Raw genomic sequence first — 19620 nt, 5'->3', positions numbered from 1 at the left:
GGAAGTGACTTGTCCTTGTCTTACTTCCCCTCCCAGAGCTGAGAGAGAACCTAGGAGTCCTGGTTACCAGCCCCCTGCTCTAATCACTAGACCCCACTCCCCTCCCAGTGCTGCTGCTCTGGGTACCTCAAACTAAGAGGGAGACTTCAAACCAAGAAAACTTTTGTCATTTTTTTTCAAACTAGGGTTGCCAGCTGAGTAGTGGCTCAGTATTGGAGCCAGAGTCACAGCGACGAGAGGTGAAAGACCCAGGTACTGATGAGATATTTATGGGGAACAAGCAAATGGCAAAACAAAGGGGGGGGGGGAAACACTGACAACATGTAGAGCTGGTGTCTCTGCTGGGCTCTGTTATAATTATCATAACATAGATTGCATTTAAATGGGAGTGGGGTCTAGTGGGGTGCGGTTCTGTCTCTGGCTCTGGGAAAGGAGTGGGGGCTAGTGGGTTAGAGCAGGTGGGACTGGGAGCTTGGACGCCTGGGTTCCCTCCATAGCTCTGGAAGAGGAGTGGGATCTCGGAGGTTAGAGTAATGGGGCTGAGAATCAAGGCTTCCAGGTTCCATCCCTAAACAGAGCAGGGACTTGTAGCTGGGTCTCCTCCACCCCACAAAACTGCCCCAACTCCCTGGTTGTTCTGGCTTCTCCTTGTCAGCTGAAACTCTCCCTGGTGTGGAGAAACCTTCCCAATTATGTTTTTTTGTTGGAACCTTTCCAATGCCTGGAAACAGTTTGGTTTTGACAATATGACATTTATGTTCATGGAAAAAAAGTTTTAATGATTTTTTTTGGACCAGCTTTAAGTGGGCACCTGAGGTCAGATTTGTTACAGTATTTAGGTGCCTACTGAGATTTTCAAAAACATTGAGGTGCCCAACTCCCTTTGCTTTCAAAGGGTGTTGGTGCCTAGATGATATTGAAAATCCCACTAGATGCCTAAATACCTTTGAAATCTGCCCCTTAAACATCTCGGAAAATCTGGTGCTAAGTCACCGTGTGGTAGAGCAGAGAATGCAGCCTGGGTCTGCTCAGCACCCCGCTAGCTCCCTCCCTGTTGGACCAGGTTGTACTAATGTAGATGGAATAAATGGGCCAAAGGTGCTAACAGACCCCAGTCACTGTCGAGCATTAGCCATGTTAAGCGACGTACAGGTTTGGTATCCAGGGACCTCAGCCTGCTCAGTGCCATGGCAAACACACCATGAAACATGCCTTTAACCTGTTATCAAAGACAAGGAAAAGGAGGAAAAGCAGCTAAAGCATTTGAAATGTAAAGCATTCAATAAGGCTTCATTTGAACAACATCCCTCATTCCCCTGGCCTTGAGCTGGGAGAGTTTTATAAGGAAAATCCCCCTCATCAGACAGTCTTTTAGACGGTATCAGAGATGGTAATAACTGTCCTTGCGGGGGAAAGAGAAGTTAGCTGAGATGGGCTGGAGCTGCTGTCGTCGTAGATGCTGCTATTGAAGTTCGATCCCATTTCATCTCGGGTGGGGTTTGGGATTCATCTGGAGTAGGTGGGGGGTGACGATGTCCTCTGGGTCCCTCTCTCTGGCCCCGTCTGGCCAGGACATCTCTCAGGATCAGGAGGACGAAGAGCTGGAATCGCAGGGATGGGGTGTGTGGCAGATCTGATGGTGAATCTGGCTCCAGTAGCCTATGTTGTTCTTTCCTCATTTTCCCCCCAAAGTCTTTTTCTCCCCTCGCTATTTTGTCCACCAATTAGGCCTAGTTTCCAACACACAATTTTGGTTCACTGATTTCCGGCCCCACACTTCTCTTGTTTACCAGGCATGATCTTAACATAGACCTTGAGTGATATCAGGAGGATATTAGTCCTGTTGGACGAATTCAGTCTTTCTGTCTCTCTTTCCCACCTTTTCCCATCAACCTTTGTTATTGTAGGTTGTTGTGACAACTTAGGAACTTTCATATGCTTTTTACAGTTGAGCTCACAAAGAGATTGAATTTGTCGATCCACTTATCACACCACTGCCCTTCCTCTGCTTGTAGGTGATGGACCTCCTGGAGCCGATGAGGGGGGAGAACAGCACCTCGGTGACCAAATTCATCGTCCTAGGTCTCTCCAGCACCTGCAGGAGCAGCTCATCCTCTTTGGGGTCTTCACAGCCATCTACCTGGTGGCCCTGATGGGCAGAGTGCTCATCTTACCGCTGAACAGTCTGGACTCCAGGCTCCACACACTCATGTATTTCCTCCTGGGCAACCTTTCAGTGGTGGACATTGGCTACATCAGCTCCACCATCCCCAAGATGTTGGGCAATTACCTGTCACAGGACAAGTCCATCTCATGGGCTTTCTGCCTCTCTCAGATGTTCTTCTTCATCTCCTTCGGGGGGATCGAGTGCCTGCTGCTGGGGGTCATGGCCTATGACCGCTACATTGTCATCTGTCATCCTCTGCACTACAGAACGTTCATGCTGGGGGTCTGGTGCCACTGGGCTCTTAGCTATTGTAGGTCACATGTCTCTGCCACAAACACATATTTATTTCAACAAAGCCCTGGGGACGCCCATTGGGCATCAGCTGTAGATAGCAGTGGATATGGATGACGAGAGAAGCAAAAGGATCTTTTCAGAACCACCATGTTTTTTTCTGGACAGGAGCTGTATTCTGTGCCTGTCTGGTTCCCCTCACATTCACCCCCAGAACCTCTCCATAAGTGCAGCACAAAGATGGACGCATCCATTTGCCACATAGAAGGCTCAGTGAAATGGCCTGTTCATCTTAATGAGCTATTCTGAGCTGAGTGAGAATCCCTCCAGGAGACGGTACAGCCTGAAACAAGTGCTCAGAGAGGTGTGAACTGTTTCACTCGTACCAGCCACGCCAGTGCCAGCAGGGTTTCATGGTGTTCTCGGTGCACGCTCCACATGTGCCTCTTCTCAGCTTCACACCTCAAGGGGTGGCGCTTCCCTAGACCCAGCACACATGGGGAAGGGTTTAAGGAGACGGGTTCAGCCCCCCAGGAGGGAAAGGACAAAGCCTCTGAGATCACGTGAAGGGAGCAGGGAGGGTTGGACCCCCATAGATGGGTTGGGAACCCCCAGATATTGGTACAGACATGGGAGGGGAATGTGGGATTGTCAGGTGCCCCTGTCCCCATTTTCCCCCAGGCTGCTGTCACTCACCCTCATGTTCCCCTTCCCAGTGCCCCACCCCTCCCCATCTCCTCACACCCAACCCGTCTCCTATACACCCTCCTCATTTTTCCTCCTCCCCATAATCACCCCTCCTCTCACGGCCTCCAAAACACCTCTCTCCCTTTCCCACCAACTCTTCCACCCCCAATAATCCCACCTCCCAGTGAGCGTGTGCATGGGTTATTTATTTTCATTTCAAAAATAGTTTCAGCACCTTCTCAATATTTGGCTGTGCTCAAGGGACAGTTCCCCAAGATTAGAAACCCTTCAACAGAGGCAGATGTCACCTGCTTTTAGTCACAGATTTCTGCCCAGGGTTAGATTTTAACTCACAGGGCCTAGGTTTGTTGGCCAGAACATTCTCCTTTCAGCAGCAATGGGGCTGCGAGTCAGAAACAGCTTGCAACCAGCTCCTCCTTTCGCCAGGCACATGCACAGTGCAATTTGTTTGGCGCAACTCTGTTACCGCCCAAGTGCTCGAGGCGGACTTCAAATGGTCCGTTGCCCGGTGTGCTTGGCACCAATAAAGACACCGAGGGGAGAAAGCAAGCCAAGTTTATTTCAGAGCTCTGAAATGGCACTAGGAGACCAGCATGTCTCAAATCCAGTGCAACAAATACAAATAACTTTTACCTTTTATACTTCAAGCAGTCTCTGTGTAAGCCTTTGTCCTGTTACTCCCTCTTACACCTCCCACCCCTCCCTTCTCTAGCAGTTACAATTAGAAAAGTTCCCATACGCCTGCTTATCTTGTGGCCTTGCAAGGCCTGTTTACAGCAGTCTGCCTGCTAGAAAAGCTGACCCTTACATTTCTGCTTCAGCTTGCTACAAAGCCTGTAAGCAGCGAGCACAGAAGTAGGTGAGAGTTCACAAGATGGGGTTTGGGGGTACAGATAGGCCCAGAGCAAAAGAGCTTCATCGACACTTTGGTCTTCCACTCTCCCGAGTTACCTGGTAGCTATGCCTAGTGGTCCCCCAACAATCCCTCCTTTGAGAACACTCAACAAACCTTTGTCAGAGTTTTCTCATACTCTAAAGACAAAATGCGATTAAGCTCCATACAATCAGGATTATCAATAAGAGGGTATAAAGGAACCTCTGGGGAGGGAGAGGTACAAATCTTACATATGAGCACTTTACAGCAAATGAGCAAAAGAACAAGAATAAAACATATCACCACACCTGTGAGCAAGATGCGAACAATGTTTCCCCCTATATCCCCTAGTTCCCCTAAACCAGGTATCCAACCCCAAAGGGAATCCAAAATAGTGGGTTCCCCTTCCTGGGCCTTCCACTGGTTAAAGGCCCGTTCTGCTGACAAGATGTGCTGTGAGAGACCCTAAACCTAAACCCATATTGTGTTTACAACAGCCTAAATACCCAGAGGACAATAAGAATTATTGACACTAAACAAGTCAAAAAATAACAAGACCAAATACAGAGGCCAGGTCCGCCTTCTGTGAGAAAATAAAACCAATGCTCAGGGTTTTCGCGGGGAGTATGCCGTGACTGTTCAGAAAGATCACAACGCATTCCCAGCGATCCTTACTGTCTTTTGAATAACAGCTTAAGTCCCAAATCGTCGTTAGCAGTCTTTTCCGCAGGCTGGACAGTCCACTGTTTAGGAGCGGGCACTGCTTTCAGTCGAGAGTGATGAATCCAGTTCTTGTGTCCTTCGACCTTTGACGCTGTATGGGTGACAAGCAGGACGGTGTGGGGTCCCTTCCACTTCTCTTGGAGAGGCTCGTCCTTCCAGGTCCGCACGAGAATGGAGTCACCAGGATGCAGGGAGTGGACCGGAGTATCCAGCAGAAGAGGCTGTGAATCTTTGGTGTACCTGTGAAGAAAAGAAAGAACAGCAGACAGAGGGCACATATACTGAGACAAGAAACCACACCCCACTTCCCATTCCCCTGCCAGAACTGGGGTACCATTCATAGGCCATGCTCTTCCAAACATAATCTCGAAGGGACTAAGCCCTATCCTACCCTTAGGGAGAGCATGAATGCGAAGTAACACAAGGGGCAAGGCATCAGGCCACTTAAGAGAGGCCTCCTGACAGACCTTTGAAAGGTGTCTCTTGAGCGTTTGATTTGTGCGTTCCACTGCTCCACTGGCTTGTGGTCGCCAGGGTGTGTGGAGTTTCCAGGGGATTTGCAGAGCACTTGATATCTTTTGAACCACTTGAGATGTGAAGTGTGTTCCATTATCAGATTCCATCCATTGGGGGAGGCCGAAGCGAGGAATAATTTCCTTGACAAACTTAAGAGCCACTGTTTTGGCAGTGTTGTTGCGACATGGGAAGGCTTCAGGCCATCCGCTGAATCGATTTACTAAAACAAGAAGGTACCTGTACCCTTGAGTCCTGGGAAACTCAGTAAAGTATATTTGCCACACCAATCCTGGGCCTGGGGTAGGTTCCAGGGTGGCTGGTGGCACTGCTACTCCTGGTCGTGGGTTATTCTTTTGGCAAATTAAACATTCAGCTTGTACCTGTGATGCTAGGGGTTTAAGTCCAGAGGTTAGAAAATATTTAGTCATGAGCTGGGTGAGAGCCTCTCTGCCTGCGTGTGTGGTTTGATGCAGTTTCTGCAACACCGGTCGAATCAGGCCCTTGGGCAGGAGGATTTTTCCCTCTGTGGAATAAAACCATCCCTCTTTTTCCTGGAGACCGAGACTGTTAGCCAGGTTTCTGTCCTCTTGGGAGTACTGAGGGGCTGCAAGTTCACCCACTGATGGGATGAGGGCATGCATTTGGGCATTCTCCTCTGTTGGTGATTTCAGGGTAGCAGCTCGCTTAGCTTCCCTGTCTGCTCTGGCATTGCCCCTGGTTACATCTTGATCTTCCCTTTGATGGGCTTTGCAATGCACCACTGCTACTGCTGAGGGGAGTTGTACTGCTTCTAAGAGCCGGAGAATTTGAGACCCATGCTTAACCGGAGAGCCTTGAGCTGTTAACATTCCCCTTTGCTTCCACAAACCAGCATGGGCATGCAATACCCCAAAAGCATACTTTGAATCAGTAAAGATATTAACCCGTTTGTCTTTTGCCAGCTCGAGGGCACGGGTCAGGGCCACTAGTTCAGCAAGCTGGGCAGACGTTCCTGCCGGTAAACTCTCAGCTTCCACGGTATCATGAAGAGACACAATAGCATAACCAGCCCTCCTTTGCCCATCCACAACAGTACTACTTCCATCTGTATACCATTCCAAGTCAGCATTTGGGAGTGGCTGATCTTTTAGATCTGGGCGGCTAGAATACTGAACATCTATGATTTCTAAACAGTCATGTTCCTGCTTTTCTGTCTCTGGTAGCAGTGTAGCTGGATTAAGGGAGGGACAGATCTGTAGGGTGACTTCAGGATTCTCTAACAGCTTCGCCTGGTACCGAGCAACCTGAGCCTGTGTGAGCCAAAGACCCCCCTTAGTGTCCAGCAAGGCTCGGACCATATGAGGAACATACACTTGCACAGCTCCTCCCAGTGCCAGCTTCTCCGCTTCCCCAAGCACTAGAGCAGTAGCTGCGACCGCCCTCAAACAGGCTGGCCATCCCTTTGAAACTTGATCCAGTTGTTTAGAAAAGTATGCTACAGGACGCTTCCAGGCACCTAATAGCTGGGTAAGCATTCCCAAAGCTACCCCTTTTCGTTCATGCACATACAGTTGGAACGGCTTAGATATATCGGGCAAGCGGAGGGCTGGAGCTTCCATTAGCTTCCTTTTCAAGATCTTAAATGCCCTGTCCGCTTCTGGGGACCAGTAAAAGGGGTCTTGATCCGCTCCCTTAACACATTCATACAGAGGTTTAGCCCACAGTCCAAACTCTGGAATCCATATTCTGCAAAAGCCTGCCATGCCCAGAAATGCTCTAAGCCGTTTACGGTTGCTGGGGATGGGAACTTGGCAGATAGCCTCCTTTCTTTTGTTTGAGACCTGTCTCTCTCCCTGCCTGATGTGAAATCCCAGATATTGAACCTCTGTAAGAGCAACTTGGGCTTTGTTTTGAGATACCCTGTATCCTCGCAATCCAATAAAGTTTAGGAGACTCACAGTAGCTCTGAGACAAGGGATTAGACCCACAGCAGCAATTAGCAAGTCATCTACATATTGCAGCAAGAGGGCTCTGTCTGAATTATCCCACTCCTCCAAGTCTCTGGCCATAGCCTGTCGGAACAGAGTGGGGGAATTTTTAAATCCTTGAGCCAATACAGTCCAACAAAGCTGCTTTTTAACCCTTCGTTTGTCCTCATTATGCCTTGCAGTATTTTGCAGATCTCAGTTGCTTGGGCACATTCAGGCCCCCCTTTCTCTTGGTTGTCAGCAAAGTCTTGGCTGTGAACACTGACCTTGGACTGAGGCCAGCTGTATTTTCCTCTCAGTTAACTCATTCTGTGCTTTTTCCTCTTCTCCCTTTCTCAGCTTCTTCTAACTTCCAAAGGAACCTTCCACTCTTCACTCATACACCTTTCTTCCAACCATTAACACATACACATTGCCATTATACATCCTTTCCAGTAACATAACTTCTGTGCAAAGCTTTGAAGCAACAAACCAGGATGAGCACACTCACTTCTGAGGATTCCACTCTGTACAACTTCTGGTGTCCAATAGCTTTCCCTTTAAACCTTAAATGCCTTCTCTGTCTTCCTCCGCTTAGCCTTGGCTATAACCTGATTCCGCTCCACTTCAGACAACAGGGTTCCCATAAGTACATTACAGTCATCCCAGTCAGACTTATAACTAGCCAGACAACCTTCAAAGATAGAAATGAACTTGCTTGGATTCGTTGAGAATTCTCCAGCCTGTGCCTTAAAAGCAGCCAAATGTACAGGATTAAAAGGTACGTGCGAGTATACAGATACTATCTGTGCTGCCCGCTCTTGTGTTCCTGGCCGAGCTACCACACTCTCAGTAATCAACGGATACAATCCCACGGGGGGGGGGGGTACTCTCTAAAGCCTGTGGGGGTGGAGGAGCCGAAGGGGACACCTATTCTGGCATTACAACAGTGGGAGGGTTCTGGGGTTTAGCAGCCAATACTACCGAGCCTGTCGGAGTCAAATGGCACTTGAGCAAAATATCAGTCCTATTTCTTAACACCATAAACGTATACGCATAGAGATGTTCATTCCATTTACCTGTTTTCTGACAAAACAAAAGCAACTGAAGGATCGTGTTGTAATTAAGTGATCCTTCCGGTGGCCACCTTTCTTGGCACTCCAGCTGGTACTGAGGCCAATCAACTGTACAGAACCTTTTCAATTTACTTTTAATCAACTGATCAGATCCAAACACCTTCCAGTTCACCAGAATGCATTCTAAAGGTGTACACTGTACCCTGCTGGCTGTACTCTGTCCCTGCCCCATACTGAGGGAGACTCTGGGCATCCCCAAGTCACAACAGGTAGACCTGTGGGCGTCCCCAGGTCAAGACAGATAAAGTCCCCACTGGACTGTTCCTACCTTATGCAAGGGTCCGGTTCTGCACCGTCGCCCTATCCACGGGACCGGTTCCTCACCGTCGCCCGCAGCTGCTTCTCCACTGTCTGTGTGCGTTGCACCATTGTGCCCTCCGGGGTCGAGCAAACCACGTCTCTGCCGAGGCCCCCGATGAAGTCACCGGTGAGCTCTGGGCGTCGGTCGTCGTCGTAATCCGTCGGCCACCAGGAGGGATCCGGGCAAGGCTAAATTTCAGCCTCGAGCCCACCCAGGGACGCCAAAACTGTTACCGCCCAAGTGCTCGAGGCGGACTTCAAATGGTCCGTTGCCCGGTGTGCTTGGCACCAATAAAGACATCGAGGGGAGAAAGCAAGCCAAGTTTATTTCAGAGCTCTGAAATGGCACTAGGAGACCAGCATGCCTCAAATCCAGTGCAACAAATACAAATAACTTTTACCTTTTATACTTCAAGCAGTCTCTGTGTAAGCCTTTGTCCTGTTACTCCCTCTTACACCTCCCACCCCTCCCTTCTCTAGCATTTACAATTAGAAAAGTTCCCATACGCCTGCTTATCTTGTGGCCTTGCAAGGCCTGTTTACAGCAGTCTGCCTGCTAGAAAAGCTGACCCTTACATTTCTGCTTCAGCTTGCTACAAAGCCTGTAAGCAGCGAGCACAGAAGTAGGTGAGAGTTCACAAGATGGGGTTTGGGGGTGCAGATAGGCCCAGAGCAAAAGAGCTTCATCGACACTTTGGTCTTCCACTCTCCCGAGTTACCTGGTAGCTATGCCTAGTGGTCCCCCAACAACTCCAACCACTTCAAAGGCTGACACGCCTAACTGAGAACTAAACACTGTGGCTGATAATGCTGTCACTTTATTTCCCCACGAGGGCCAGTGGGTGGACTGCACTCTGCTGAGCTTTGGGGTCCCTGGTGTGAGGATCTGAGCCCCGGTTTGATCTCTAGCTATGCACAATAAAATCAGCACCAAAATGCACCAACTGTAAGAAAAGTTAGAAATACTCCACTGCAGTCAACTGATTTCCCTCTCACTCATCCTGGTGTAAAACAGGAGTAACCCCACTGGAATCAATAGGGCTGATTTCCCAGTCACTCATCTCAGGGTAAGTCCATGGTGTTACGGTGGAGTGTGCCTGGTTTCAGGGAGAGGAGATTCAGGCCCTTTGACTCCAGCCTCTGCCACATCCTCCACCCCCTGAATGCTGTTACACTAGTCCCCAGGTGTCTCCTTCCCTCTGCCTTACACAGCCCAGACCCCCAAACACCCCCCTCCCCTCTCACAACCCTCCACCTCACAAATGCTGCCGGGCCCCGTTCTCTGAGATTCCCCCTCCCATGGCCCAGAGACAATTCCCAACCCAGAGTTCCTGACTCAGCTTCCTCAGAAATCCCTGCTGAACCCCTCTGCTCACCAGTCCCCTCCTCTGCTCAGCCCTACTCCTCTGATATGACCCCAGCCCCAGGGAACCCCCCCCGCTTCCTTTAGTCCCACCTCCAAACACCAGACATTCTCTCCTGCTTCTCTCCTTTGGCCAGCCCTGGCCATCACTTCCTTCCCACCCCACTCTCCTCCTTCCTCTGCCTGGCCCTCTCTAGAGCTGGGAGGGTCAGGGGGGGCTTTCAGTCCCTCATCCCATTTAGTCCATCACCTCTCAGCCAAGCCTGCCCAAGGAGGGGAGCAGGGAGCTCCCCTCTGTGGAGTAGATCCCTGTCTGCTAGGAACTGCAAAGAGACCCAGTAACTCAGGACATCCAGCAAAGGGACACGACAACGGCTGTTGGATAATACAGTGATGGGGGCATGAGAGAGAGGGATAACCAAACAATCCTGGCAGTGGATGCATAGATAGATAGATAGATAGATAGATAGATAGATAGATAGATAGATAGATAGATAGATAGATAGATAGATAGATTTCACCAATGATTGCTGATACTAGAGGCTCGAATGCATTGCAAGCTGGGAAAAATTTCTCAAAGACCAGCACAGTAAGTTTGCCATTTCAATTAAATAGATTAGGGTATTAATATACAGGGCTAATTTAAGAACATATATTTGAATTATGTTTGGAACTCTTTAAGACCTTTGCTATCAAGTCAATCAAACATCTAGAGCCTATCAGCATTTTTTTTTATCAAAAAAAATTGGGCTTTCATAGAATTCCCAAAAATCTCTGATTGTTCATGTTTTGCCAAGTGAGAAAACAAACATTTTTAGCTAAAAATTGCAGAAAACTGATTTTTTTCTGCCTATATCCACCCAAAAAAACCATGGGTTTTCAGTTTTCCTATGTATATATATGAAGTATCAGTGAAATATATTTAAGGATACCTGAGACGTTCTGTGAAAATTTGATTAATTGAAAACACAATTTTCCTTTGAAAACAATTTAAGCAGAAAATTTCTGACCACCCTTAATTGGAAACTGAGCTTTAAGAAAGACTGGGGAATGCAAATATTGTCCAATAATACGATCATTTCAAACCCATACACTCTATTGCATCCCTTCTTATTTCTGTTTCAGAGGGGTTGCTGCCAGATAGTAAAACTGAGTAAGTAGGAAAGCTGATAGCCCACAGAATTTGTCTTGTAGACTAGTGCCTTTAAATTCAGGGTGAGAGTTGAACCAAGCAGCCAAAACCTATCCTGACATGGAGGACAGGTGGACTTCAAGAACAGGAGACCTTGTGTCCAAATGGCAGCCAGTACCTGGATCAGTGCGGTTTTCAATTCTGCACTGCACACTGGAAACACGTTTGCAATAATCTTCTGTGGAGACAATGAGATGGATAAGTTATTCTGTGAAATCCCCCAGCTCCACAAACTTACTTGCTATGACTCATATCTCAGTGAAACTGGGGCTATTGCCTTTAGCGTGTACTTTGCCTTAAGCTGCTTTGTTTTTATAATTGTGTCCAAATCCCTAAGTCCTTCCTTTCACCTATAAAGCAAGCGCACTTGTCCAAGGCAATGTGTCTGACATGTAACCTGGAGGTGCCATGTCTAGGAAAAAGACAGGAGGTTGGTCTAATACCAGAGAGGCGATTTTCTAAGAGTCCTGAGGTGTTAAACGCAAGTTCCCAAGGACTCCTGTAATTCCATTAGGCCCTACTCCAGAAGGGAGCCACAATGTTCCCTGTTGGACAATATACCCGCCACTAGTGCCTCTGGGTCAGAATGCAAGAGACTCAGTTGGTTGGAACATATTTCTGGTAGAGGAGGTATCTAGGAAGCCGTGCAGAAGCTGTTCGGGAGGGGTGAGCATGGTGGGTTGAGGTAGCTGGCCATTCATTTGGTTTTAAGATGGATAATCCCCTTTTGGTGTGGCTTGTCCCTTGTCTGGTACTGAGAGAAAACCAGACATGGTTTTGTCCAGTATCACGAACTAGGGAGGCATGCAAGGTCACAATGGTGGGTGGGGCCACAGCTTTCTCAGAAGTACCAGAATGTCCAGTATTCTGGGAATGCGTCAGTGGCCAACCAAGTTGAGGGAAGAGCGGGGCAAGATTTTTCCAAGGCATTCGCAGATTGTATAACTCAGCTAAAAAGATAGAAGCATTTGTCACAAATAGGCTGAGGAAACCATTTCCAAATGACAAGTTACTTTGATCAACTCTACCAACCTGAGCTGAGAGCAACACACACACCCCTGCCCATGCCATGCACCTTCGGTCTCCAGGGTGCAGAGGGACTAGGAATGGGGATGTCTGAGATGATCCGGGAATAAACCTGCCACTGCTCTCACTAAGGAGACACTCCCCTCTTAGGTCTGACTCCCACTGCTATTCTCCAGTAGCTTGGTAGGCAACGTCGGCCTCTGATGAGTGCAGGAATAAGGTCCCCTGAAGTTCTCAGGCCACTTGCGCATATGCGAGGATCACCATTTAATCTATGCTGGCACCAGGGGGACTCAACCAGAGACATCTAGGGCCCAAAGTACGAGATTCAACAACTTGAGCTGAACAGCCAGGCTGCCTGACAGCCACTGGAATAGCCCCCTATCCTCTAGGTGTGGCACAGAGGGGCCTTATAACACGCACTGCCCATGGGTGGTGTTTATACAGTGACACTGCACAGCTGCAGAGGTCAAAGGCTTCATCTGCGCTTGAGTCACCTCCCTCAGCCAGGAGGACAGGGCGTCACAGACAGTTGGACTAATGCAACACCATGGACTCTACTGGAGTTTATTCTCTGTGTGGCCCCTTCTCCTCTTCCCCTCCATGAACATCCATGAACATCCATAAAGTCACAGAGTCATAGAGTTCAAGGCCAGAAGGAACTACCTTTTCATACAGTCTGACTTGCTCTATGCCAACACCACCTGGCACCCGCAGACCAAACCCAACAACTGAAATTAGACTAAAGTGTCACAGCCCTCAGGAGACTAGACAGTTCTGTGCCTCTGGCAAACAATAGGAGAGACCGAAGGGCACCAGTGCCCAAGACCCCTGCAATGGCAGGGAAATGATTGTGATACACCCAGAAAATCCTGGCAAGTGACCCACACCACACGCTGCAGAAGAATGCGAACCCTTTACGCCCACACCCCCAAGGTCCCTGCCAATCTGACCCGGGGGAAAATTCCTTCCTGACCCCCACATCAGTTAGAGCATGTGAGCAAGACCAAGCCAGCCAAGCTCCTGAGTGAGAGAGAATGGCTCAGTTCCAAGTCAGAGCCCTGGCACATCCCACCCAATGGCCAATCTGCAGCTAGGGCCGCCCCGATGTTTCAGAGATTAAAAATAAACCCTCCCAGAATACACTGGGGTGGGGGGGGGGAGGAAACCCTGAAGCATGAGCTTTTAGGACCATAAGACATATGCAGCAAATGAGCCCCAGGGCTGTTCAGCCCAGCCCCCCACCATCACAAGCAGCCCCATCATACAATCTCACTCAGCTATGTGTCCATCTCGCTCTTCAAACTAATTCGGTCGTTTGCCTCCCACAACTCCTATTGGGAGGCTGCTCCAGAACATCGCCCCGCTGGCGGTTAGAAACCTCCTGTAATTTCTAGCCAGTCTCTCCATCTCTCACAAGCCCAAATGTACACCTGAGCCAGGCTAACACAGTCTGGCTCCTTGTCCCCCTCTAGTGGTTAGGCCACAAATGGTGGTTTATAAGACAATGGGCCCAGTCCCCAGCTTCTGGCAATGGATATACAGCTCCATTGGAGGCAGTAGGTCAGATCCACAGATGCTGAAAATTGCTTTAGCGCCACCAGAGTCAATGGAACTACACTGATGTGTTGCAGATCTACCCGAAATCTCTTCTCACCTACCCCAGTCTTACACCAGCCTGACTCCTTTGGTTCCAACAAAGCCACTCCTGATTTCTGCACACAAGCAAGACAACTCCCATCATTGTTTTCAGTGGCCATGGAATGGGTGCATGTGGCCAAGCAGTGTAACGGATATTGCTTTAGCATAGAATGAAAGTCTGAGTCCTCTTGTGCACACAATTTACACCCATTTAACTCCACAACTGGACCAGATTTTCTCCTGGTGTAAATCACTGCAGCGGCAGTGACATCAACGGAGTTAATCTGGATTTGCATTGGTCCAACTGAGATCAGAATCAGACCTGTTTGTGTTCAAACTGTGGTCATGGAAATAACTGACATTAATGAACAGATACTATGTGAGCAAACTTTAATTAGATAAAGACATAAAAATTAATTCTTGGTGAATTACCTATACCCAGTCAGTCTTCTCAGGGCAGCTTTCATCTCCTTGTTCCTCAGGCTGTAGACAATTGGATTCATGATTTGTGGCAATACGGAATAGAGAACTGCCACCACAAGATCCAGAGCAGATGGGGAGCTGGAGGTGGGTTTCAGGTAGGCAAAGGCCCCAGTGAAAACAACCAAGGAGACCACAGTGAGGTGAGGAAGGCAGGTGGAGAAGGCTTTATGCTGGCCCTGCTCAGAGGGGATTCTGAGCACTGATTTGAAGATCTGAACATATGACACAATGATAAAAACAAAGCAGCCTAAGAGTAAACACACACTAAATGCAAGAACCCCAACTTCACTCAGATATGAGTCAGAGCAGGAGAGCTTGAGTAGCTGGGGGATCTCACAGAAGAACTGATCCACCATGTTGCCTCCACAGAAGGTCAATGCAAACGTGTTCCCAGTGTGTAGTACAGAGTAGAGAATCCCACTGATCCAGGCACCAGCTGCCATTTGGACACACGCTTTGCTGTTCATCATTCTCTCATAGTGCAGTGGTTGGCAGATGGCGACATATCGGTCGTACGCCATGATGGTGAGAAGGGAAAAATCTGCTGTCACAAAGAAGAAGAGGAAAAAGACTTGGGCAACACATCCAGCATAGGAAATAGACTTGGTGTTCATGAGGGAGTTTGCCATGGATTTGGGGACGGTGACAGAGATGGAGCCAAGGTCTAGGACGGACAGATTCATCAGGAAGAAGTACATGGGGGTGTGAAGGTGGTGGTCAAATGCTATGGCCATGAAGATAAGAAGATTCCCCACCAGGGCTACTAGGTAAATCACAAGAAACACCACAAAGTGCAACATCTGCAGCTCCTGAACATCAGAGAATCCGAGGAGAAGGAACTCGGTCACGGTGGTTAGGTTGGACATTTTCTTTCTCAGGAGATCGTGTGATGGTTGCAGAGAGAGGGACAAGAGCAAGGGACAGGATTAGATCATTAAAATAACTCTCCTTTTGTGAAAACCACCTGAATTTCCTTGAGTCAGACCCTTAGCTTGTGAAGATTGGTGAAATATGGGAATGAGGATGGAGAAAACAGCCCCACTGACTCCAATGGAGTTACTCCTGTTTTATACTGGGATGAGAGAAAATAGAATCAGCTCAATGGACTCCACAGTGGTTACTCATAATTTACACCCGGGTAATGAAGTGGAGAAATTGGAAGAATTGCTTTTGAGAAATTTGTATACCTCTGTTACCCAGAGGTGGGTGAACTCTGGATAACGGTGTATAAATGTTACTATCCTCAGTTTTCCGAGGGGAATTGGGGGTCTGTCTGGCCAGATTCTGCTGTCAGGGACATGCTGCGAATGTGGGGTAATTTCACTGCATGCCATGGAATTACTCCCCATTTATACTGCTCTAAACGGGAGCAGCTTTTCGCCTGGAGGTGACCAAACCCGGCCATAAATACACAGTAAACTCGAGTCCTGAATACGGCTCCTTTCCTGCTTCTCTAACCACTCAACTAAACACCCTCCCAGAGCTTGGAAGAGAACCCAGGAGTCCTGACTCCCAGTTCGCCCCCTGCTCTAACCCACTAAATCCAACACCCCTCCCAGAGCTGGAAATACAGGCCAGGAGTTCTGGCTCTGCACACTGGACTCAACTCCCTCCCAGAGCTGAGAACACAAATGAGGTGTCATGACTGCCAGTCCCCTCCTCTAACGACTACATCAGACTGCATCTCAGCTTCTGTCCCAGTGACTCTCCATTGCCATCAGGAACAACTGTTGCGAGTGACAATGGAGAGTCATTGGGCCAGGGTAGGTGCGTGAGAGTGATTCTCCAGGGGCCAGCGGCCAGATCTGGGGTTTCAGCCACTCGCTCCTGCCAGCCGGCAGTGGGTGCTGAGCTGCCCCGGCTTCGGGACACTGGCTGGCAAGGAGCCAGCAGCCGGAACCCCAGAGCATTGACTGAGCAGCTCAGCACCCCTGCTGCTCTAGGGTTTCCGCCGCTGGCTCCTGCCAGCTGGGGTCTCAACCCTCTGCCAGCCTGGGGTTCCTTCCCCCAGGCCAGCAGCGGGCGGCTGAACCCCGGCTGACAAGGGGCTAGCAACGGGAACCCCAGTGTCGCCGCGGGCTGAGCGGCTCAGCCCACCCCAGATCTGGGGTTTCCGCCGCTGGCTCCTGCCAGCCGGGGTCTCAGCCCGCTGCCAGCCTGGGGTTCCTTCTCCCAGGCTGGCAGCGGGTGCTGAGTTGCACTGGTGGTGGGACCCCGGCTGACAGGAGCTGGCAGCGGGAACCCCAGAGTGGGGGCGCGCTGAGCGGCTCAGCCGGTGCCGCGGGCCACCAAAAATCATCTCGCGTGCCACCTTTGGCACGCATGCCATAGGTTGCCAACCCCTGCTGTACACACTGGACTCAACTCCCTCCCAGAGCTGGGAACACAAATGAGGTGTCATGACTGCCAGTCCCCTCCTCTAACGACTACATCAGACTGCATCTCAGCTTCTATCCCAGTGACTCTCCATTGCCATCAGGAACGAGTGTTGCGAGTGACAATGGAGAGTCTTTGGGCCAGGGTAGGGGCGTGAGAGTGATTCTCCAGCGTGGTACTTGAGGCACTCACCTGGTGTCTGGAAGAGCCAAGTTCAAGTCCCTGCTCCCATGACTATTTAATTCTTGACACAAAGTGGAGCAGCTTCAACAGGAGAGACTGAGACAGTCACATTTCAGAACAGCCCATAGCCTAGCGGCTCAGACACTCTCCTGTATGTTGGAAATCCCTTCTCATCATCAGTCAGAGGGAGAGATTGAACCTGAGTCTGTCACAGGCCAGCCAAGTGCCCTAACCACTCAGCTTCAACTTATGAGGAGTGCCTGTCCCACAAGTACCCTTTCAGCAATTTAATAGACAGAAGAAACAAAAAACTGAGAACTAGACACAAACTGATAGATAGATAGATAGATCTAACAACAAACTAATAGAGAGATACAAGATTCAGAGAGTGAGAAAGAAACACAGAACTAACACAAACTAACAGGTAGATAGAGAAATAAAAACAAACTAATAGAGAAAAGTAAAAACAGACAGACAGCAGTAACAACAAACTAATGTATACAGAGAGAAAAGTAACAACGAGCTGATAGTGTTTGTCACAATTTTTGGACAACTTTAATGTAAACTCTTCAATCCATTCCAAAAAATATGTGTGTCAATTTGATCAATTCCCCCACTCCCAATAGAAGGAAACTGAGGCATGAATATTCTCCCCCCTCTTTCCTAAGATAACTGCTTTGGACTGCCTCAGTTTCCAATGCCCAAATTGAGCTAAGAGTGAAAGTATGAAAAAAAATCTAATGTCACTTACAATTTCATCCTTAAAGAGCCTCTCTGTCATCCCCAAATATATTTCATTGCAAGAGCAAACTTACGATGCTGGTCTCTGAGATGTCTTTTCTCCTCCAGCTACAGACTGCAATTGGTTACCTCTCTCTCTCTAGCCCCATGCACACCCCTCTATCGATTTATCTCTCTATCTAATGTCCCGATCACTGTATTATGAGGCCGTTCCCCCACCACACTGAGGCTGAGCTGCTGGAAATACACTGAGATCTGTGCTGTCTGCAGATGAGCTGTGTGACAAAAACATTGGTGCTGAGGGGAGGTGATTTATCCATGTCTTTTTTCTACGGGCTTGAGGGACTCACTCCCTGGAGCCCTCAACAGTCCAGAGCCAACAATATTTTATCTTGCCTTCTACTTCCCTGAAGAGTTTTCAGGAACTAAAATAATCATAATTACAACGAGGCAGCAGGGTCTAAAGCAAAGATTGTGAGGCGAACACTAAGGGCACACAGAACTGTACTCCAGAGATCTGACATCAATTCCTAGCCCTGCCGCTGACCTGCTCTGTTACCTTGGGAAAATCGTTCCCTAGGGCTGTCTTTCCCCTCCCACCCTTTGCCTGTCTTTTCTACTGTAAGCTCCTTGGGGTGGAGACTGTGTCTTACCTAATAAAATGGATCTCTCATATCAGATAGAACTATCAGATAATTAATTAATTATTATTGAAAACCTAAGGTCCAAGGTGTCCTGAGATCTGATCCCAACTATTCCTCTGGCTTTGTTCAGTCCCTTCACCACTCCATTCCTCAGGTTGTCATCCGTCCAATTGGGATACTAGTTACAACTTGGAGGATAATTCATAATGAGCGGAGATGCTCAAAAATATCTTCCTGGCAAAACAACTTTTTGAAGAAAAATTGCTTGTCATTGAAAATAATTTTAGTGTGGAAAAAACTCATTTTGAACTCATTTTTCTATGGGTTTTTGTTTTTTCAGTGGGGGGAAGTTGTTTTCATTTTTGTTTTTCTTAAAACCTGGAGATGGAAAACGTTTTTGTATATTTTTTCAGGTTTTGGGGTGCAGTTTTCAATATCAGAAATCTTTTTTCCAAAACTAGAAAATATTTACCATAAACTTGCTGTTTTATTAGAGAAGTTTATTGAAAACCAAACGCTTTTCAGTCTTCGGTTTCATTGTTTTGCCCATCCCCCATCCAAAAGCAATATTATGCGATGTTTCTATGAAAAAAAAATTGACATTTCCCACAAAAATATAATTTTCATTTTTGACCAGCTTTAATAATGAGTAATTAAACTCAATTAAATGCATATGAGTTGATGTGGGTGTAATATTCATTGCAATTTTATTTGACAACATCTGCTTGTTATAGATCATAGGAACTGTCTAACTGAGTCAGACCTTTGGATCATCCAGTCCAGTATTCTGTCCCTGACAGTGGCCAGTACCACCTGATTCAGAGGAAAGTCTAAGAGGCCATATAGAGGACAATTCTAGAATAACCTGTCCATGGCGGACTCTCATCAGCAGCAGCTAGTGAATAGTCTATGGCGTGAGGAAGGTGAGTGTCTACCCCCATAGAGTTTTATCTGCTACAAAGTAACTGCATGCTCTCATTATCCAGATAGGCTGCAGTGCTCAAAGGAACCAACTGGATTTGTGTGTCTAAATCCCATTCACTTTCTACAGGAAAGGAGTGCCCAGTTCCATTAATCCTCTTTGAATATCTCACTTAGTTTATTATTAATTACTTATTTTGTAGATTCCATCACTGACAAATTTCATATCAAAATTGGATGTTTTACTAATGGATCTGCTCTAGGTATTATTTTGGGGATGTTCTCTGGGCTGGGTTATACAGGAGGTGAGAATAGACAGTCACTATGGTCCCTTCTGGCCTTGGAATCTATTAATCTAATTTGAACTCCACCAAAAATGAGAACAAATT

At 48.1% G+C, this 19620-nt stretch overlaps 1 protein-coding gene across 1 annotated transcript; it reads right to left on the bottom strand.

Moving 5' to 3' along the window:
- Positions 1–14311: 14311 nt before the first annotated feature.
- Positions 14312–15232, bottom strand: LOC135887660 (olfactory receptor 14A16-like). Its single transcript, XM_065415383.1, has one exon. The coding sequence runs from the start codon at positions 15230–15232 to the stop codon at positions 14312–14314; it is 921 nt and encodes a 306-aa protein (XP_065271455.1).
- Positions 15233–19620: the final 4388 nt, after the last annotated feature.

The sequence above is a fragment of the Emys orbicularis genome, chromosome 13 (genome assembly GCF_028017835.1).
Source record: "Emys orbicularis isolate rEmyOrb1 chromosome 13, rEmyOrb1.hap1, whole genome shotgun sequence".
Lineage (NCBI taxonomy): Eukaryota > Metazoa > Chordata > Testudines > Emydidae > Emys > Emys orbicularis.
Note: the sequence above shows the minus strand (reverse complement) of the source record. Positions and strands in the feature narration are given on the sequence as shown.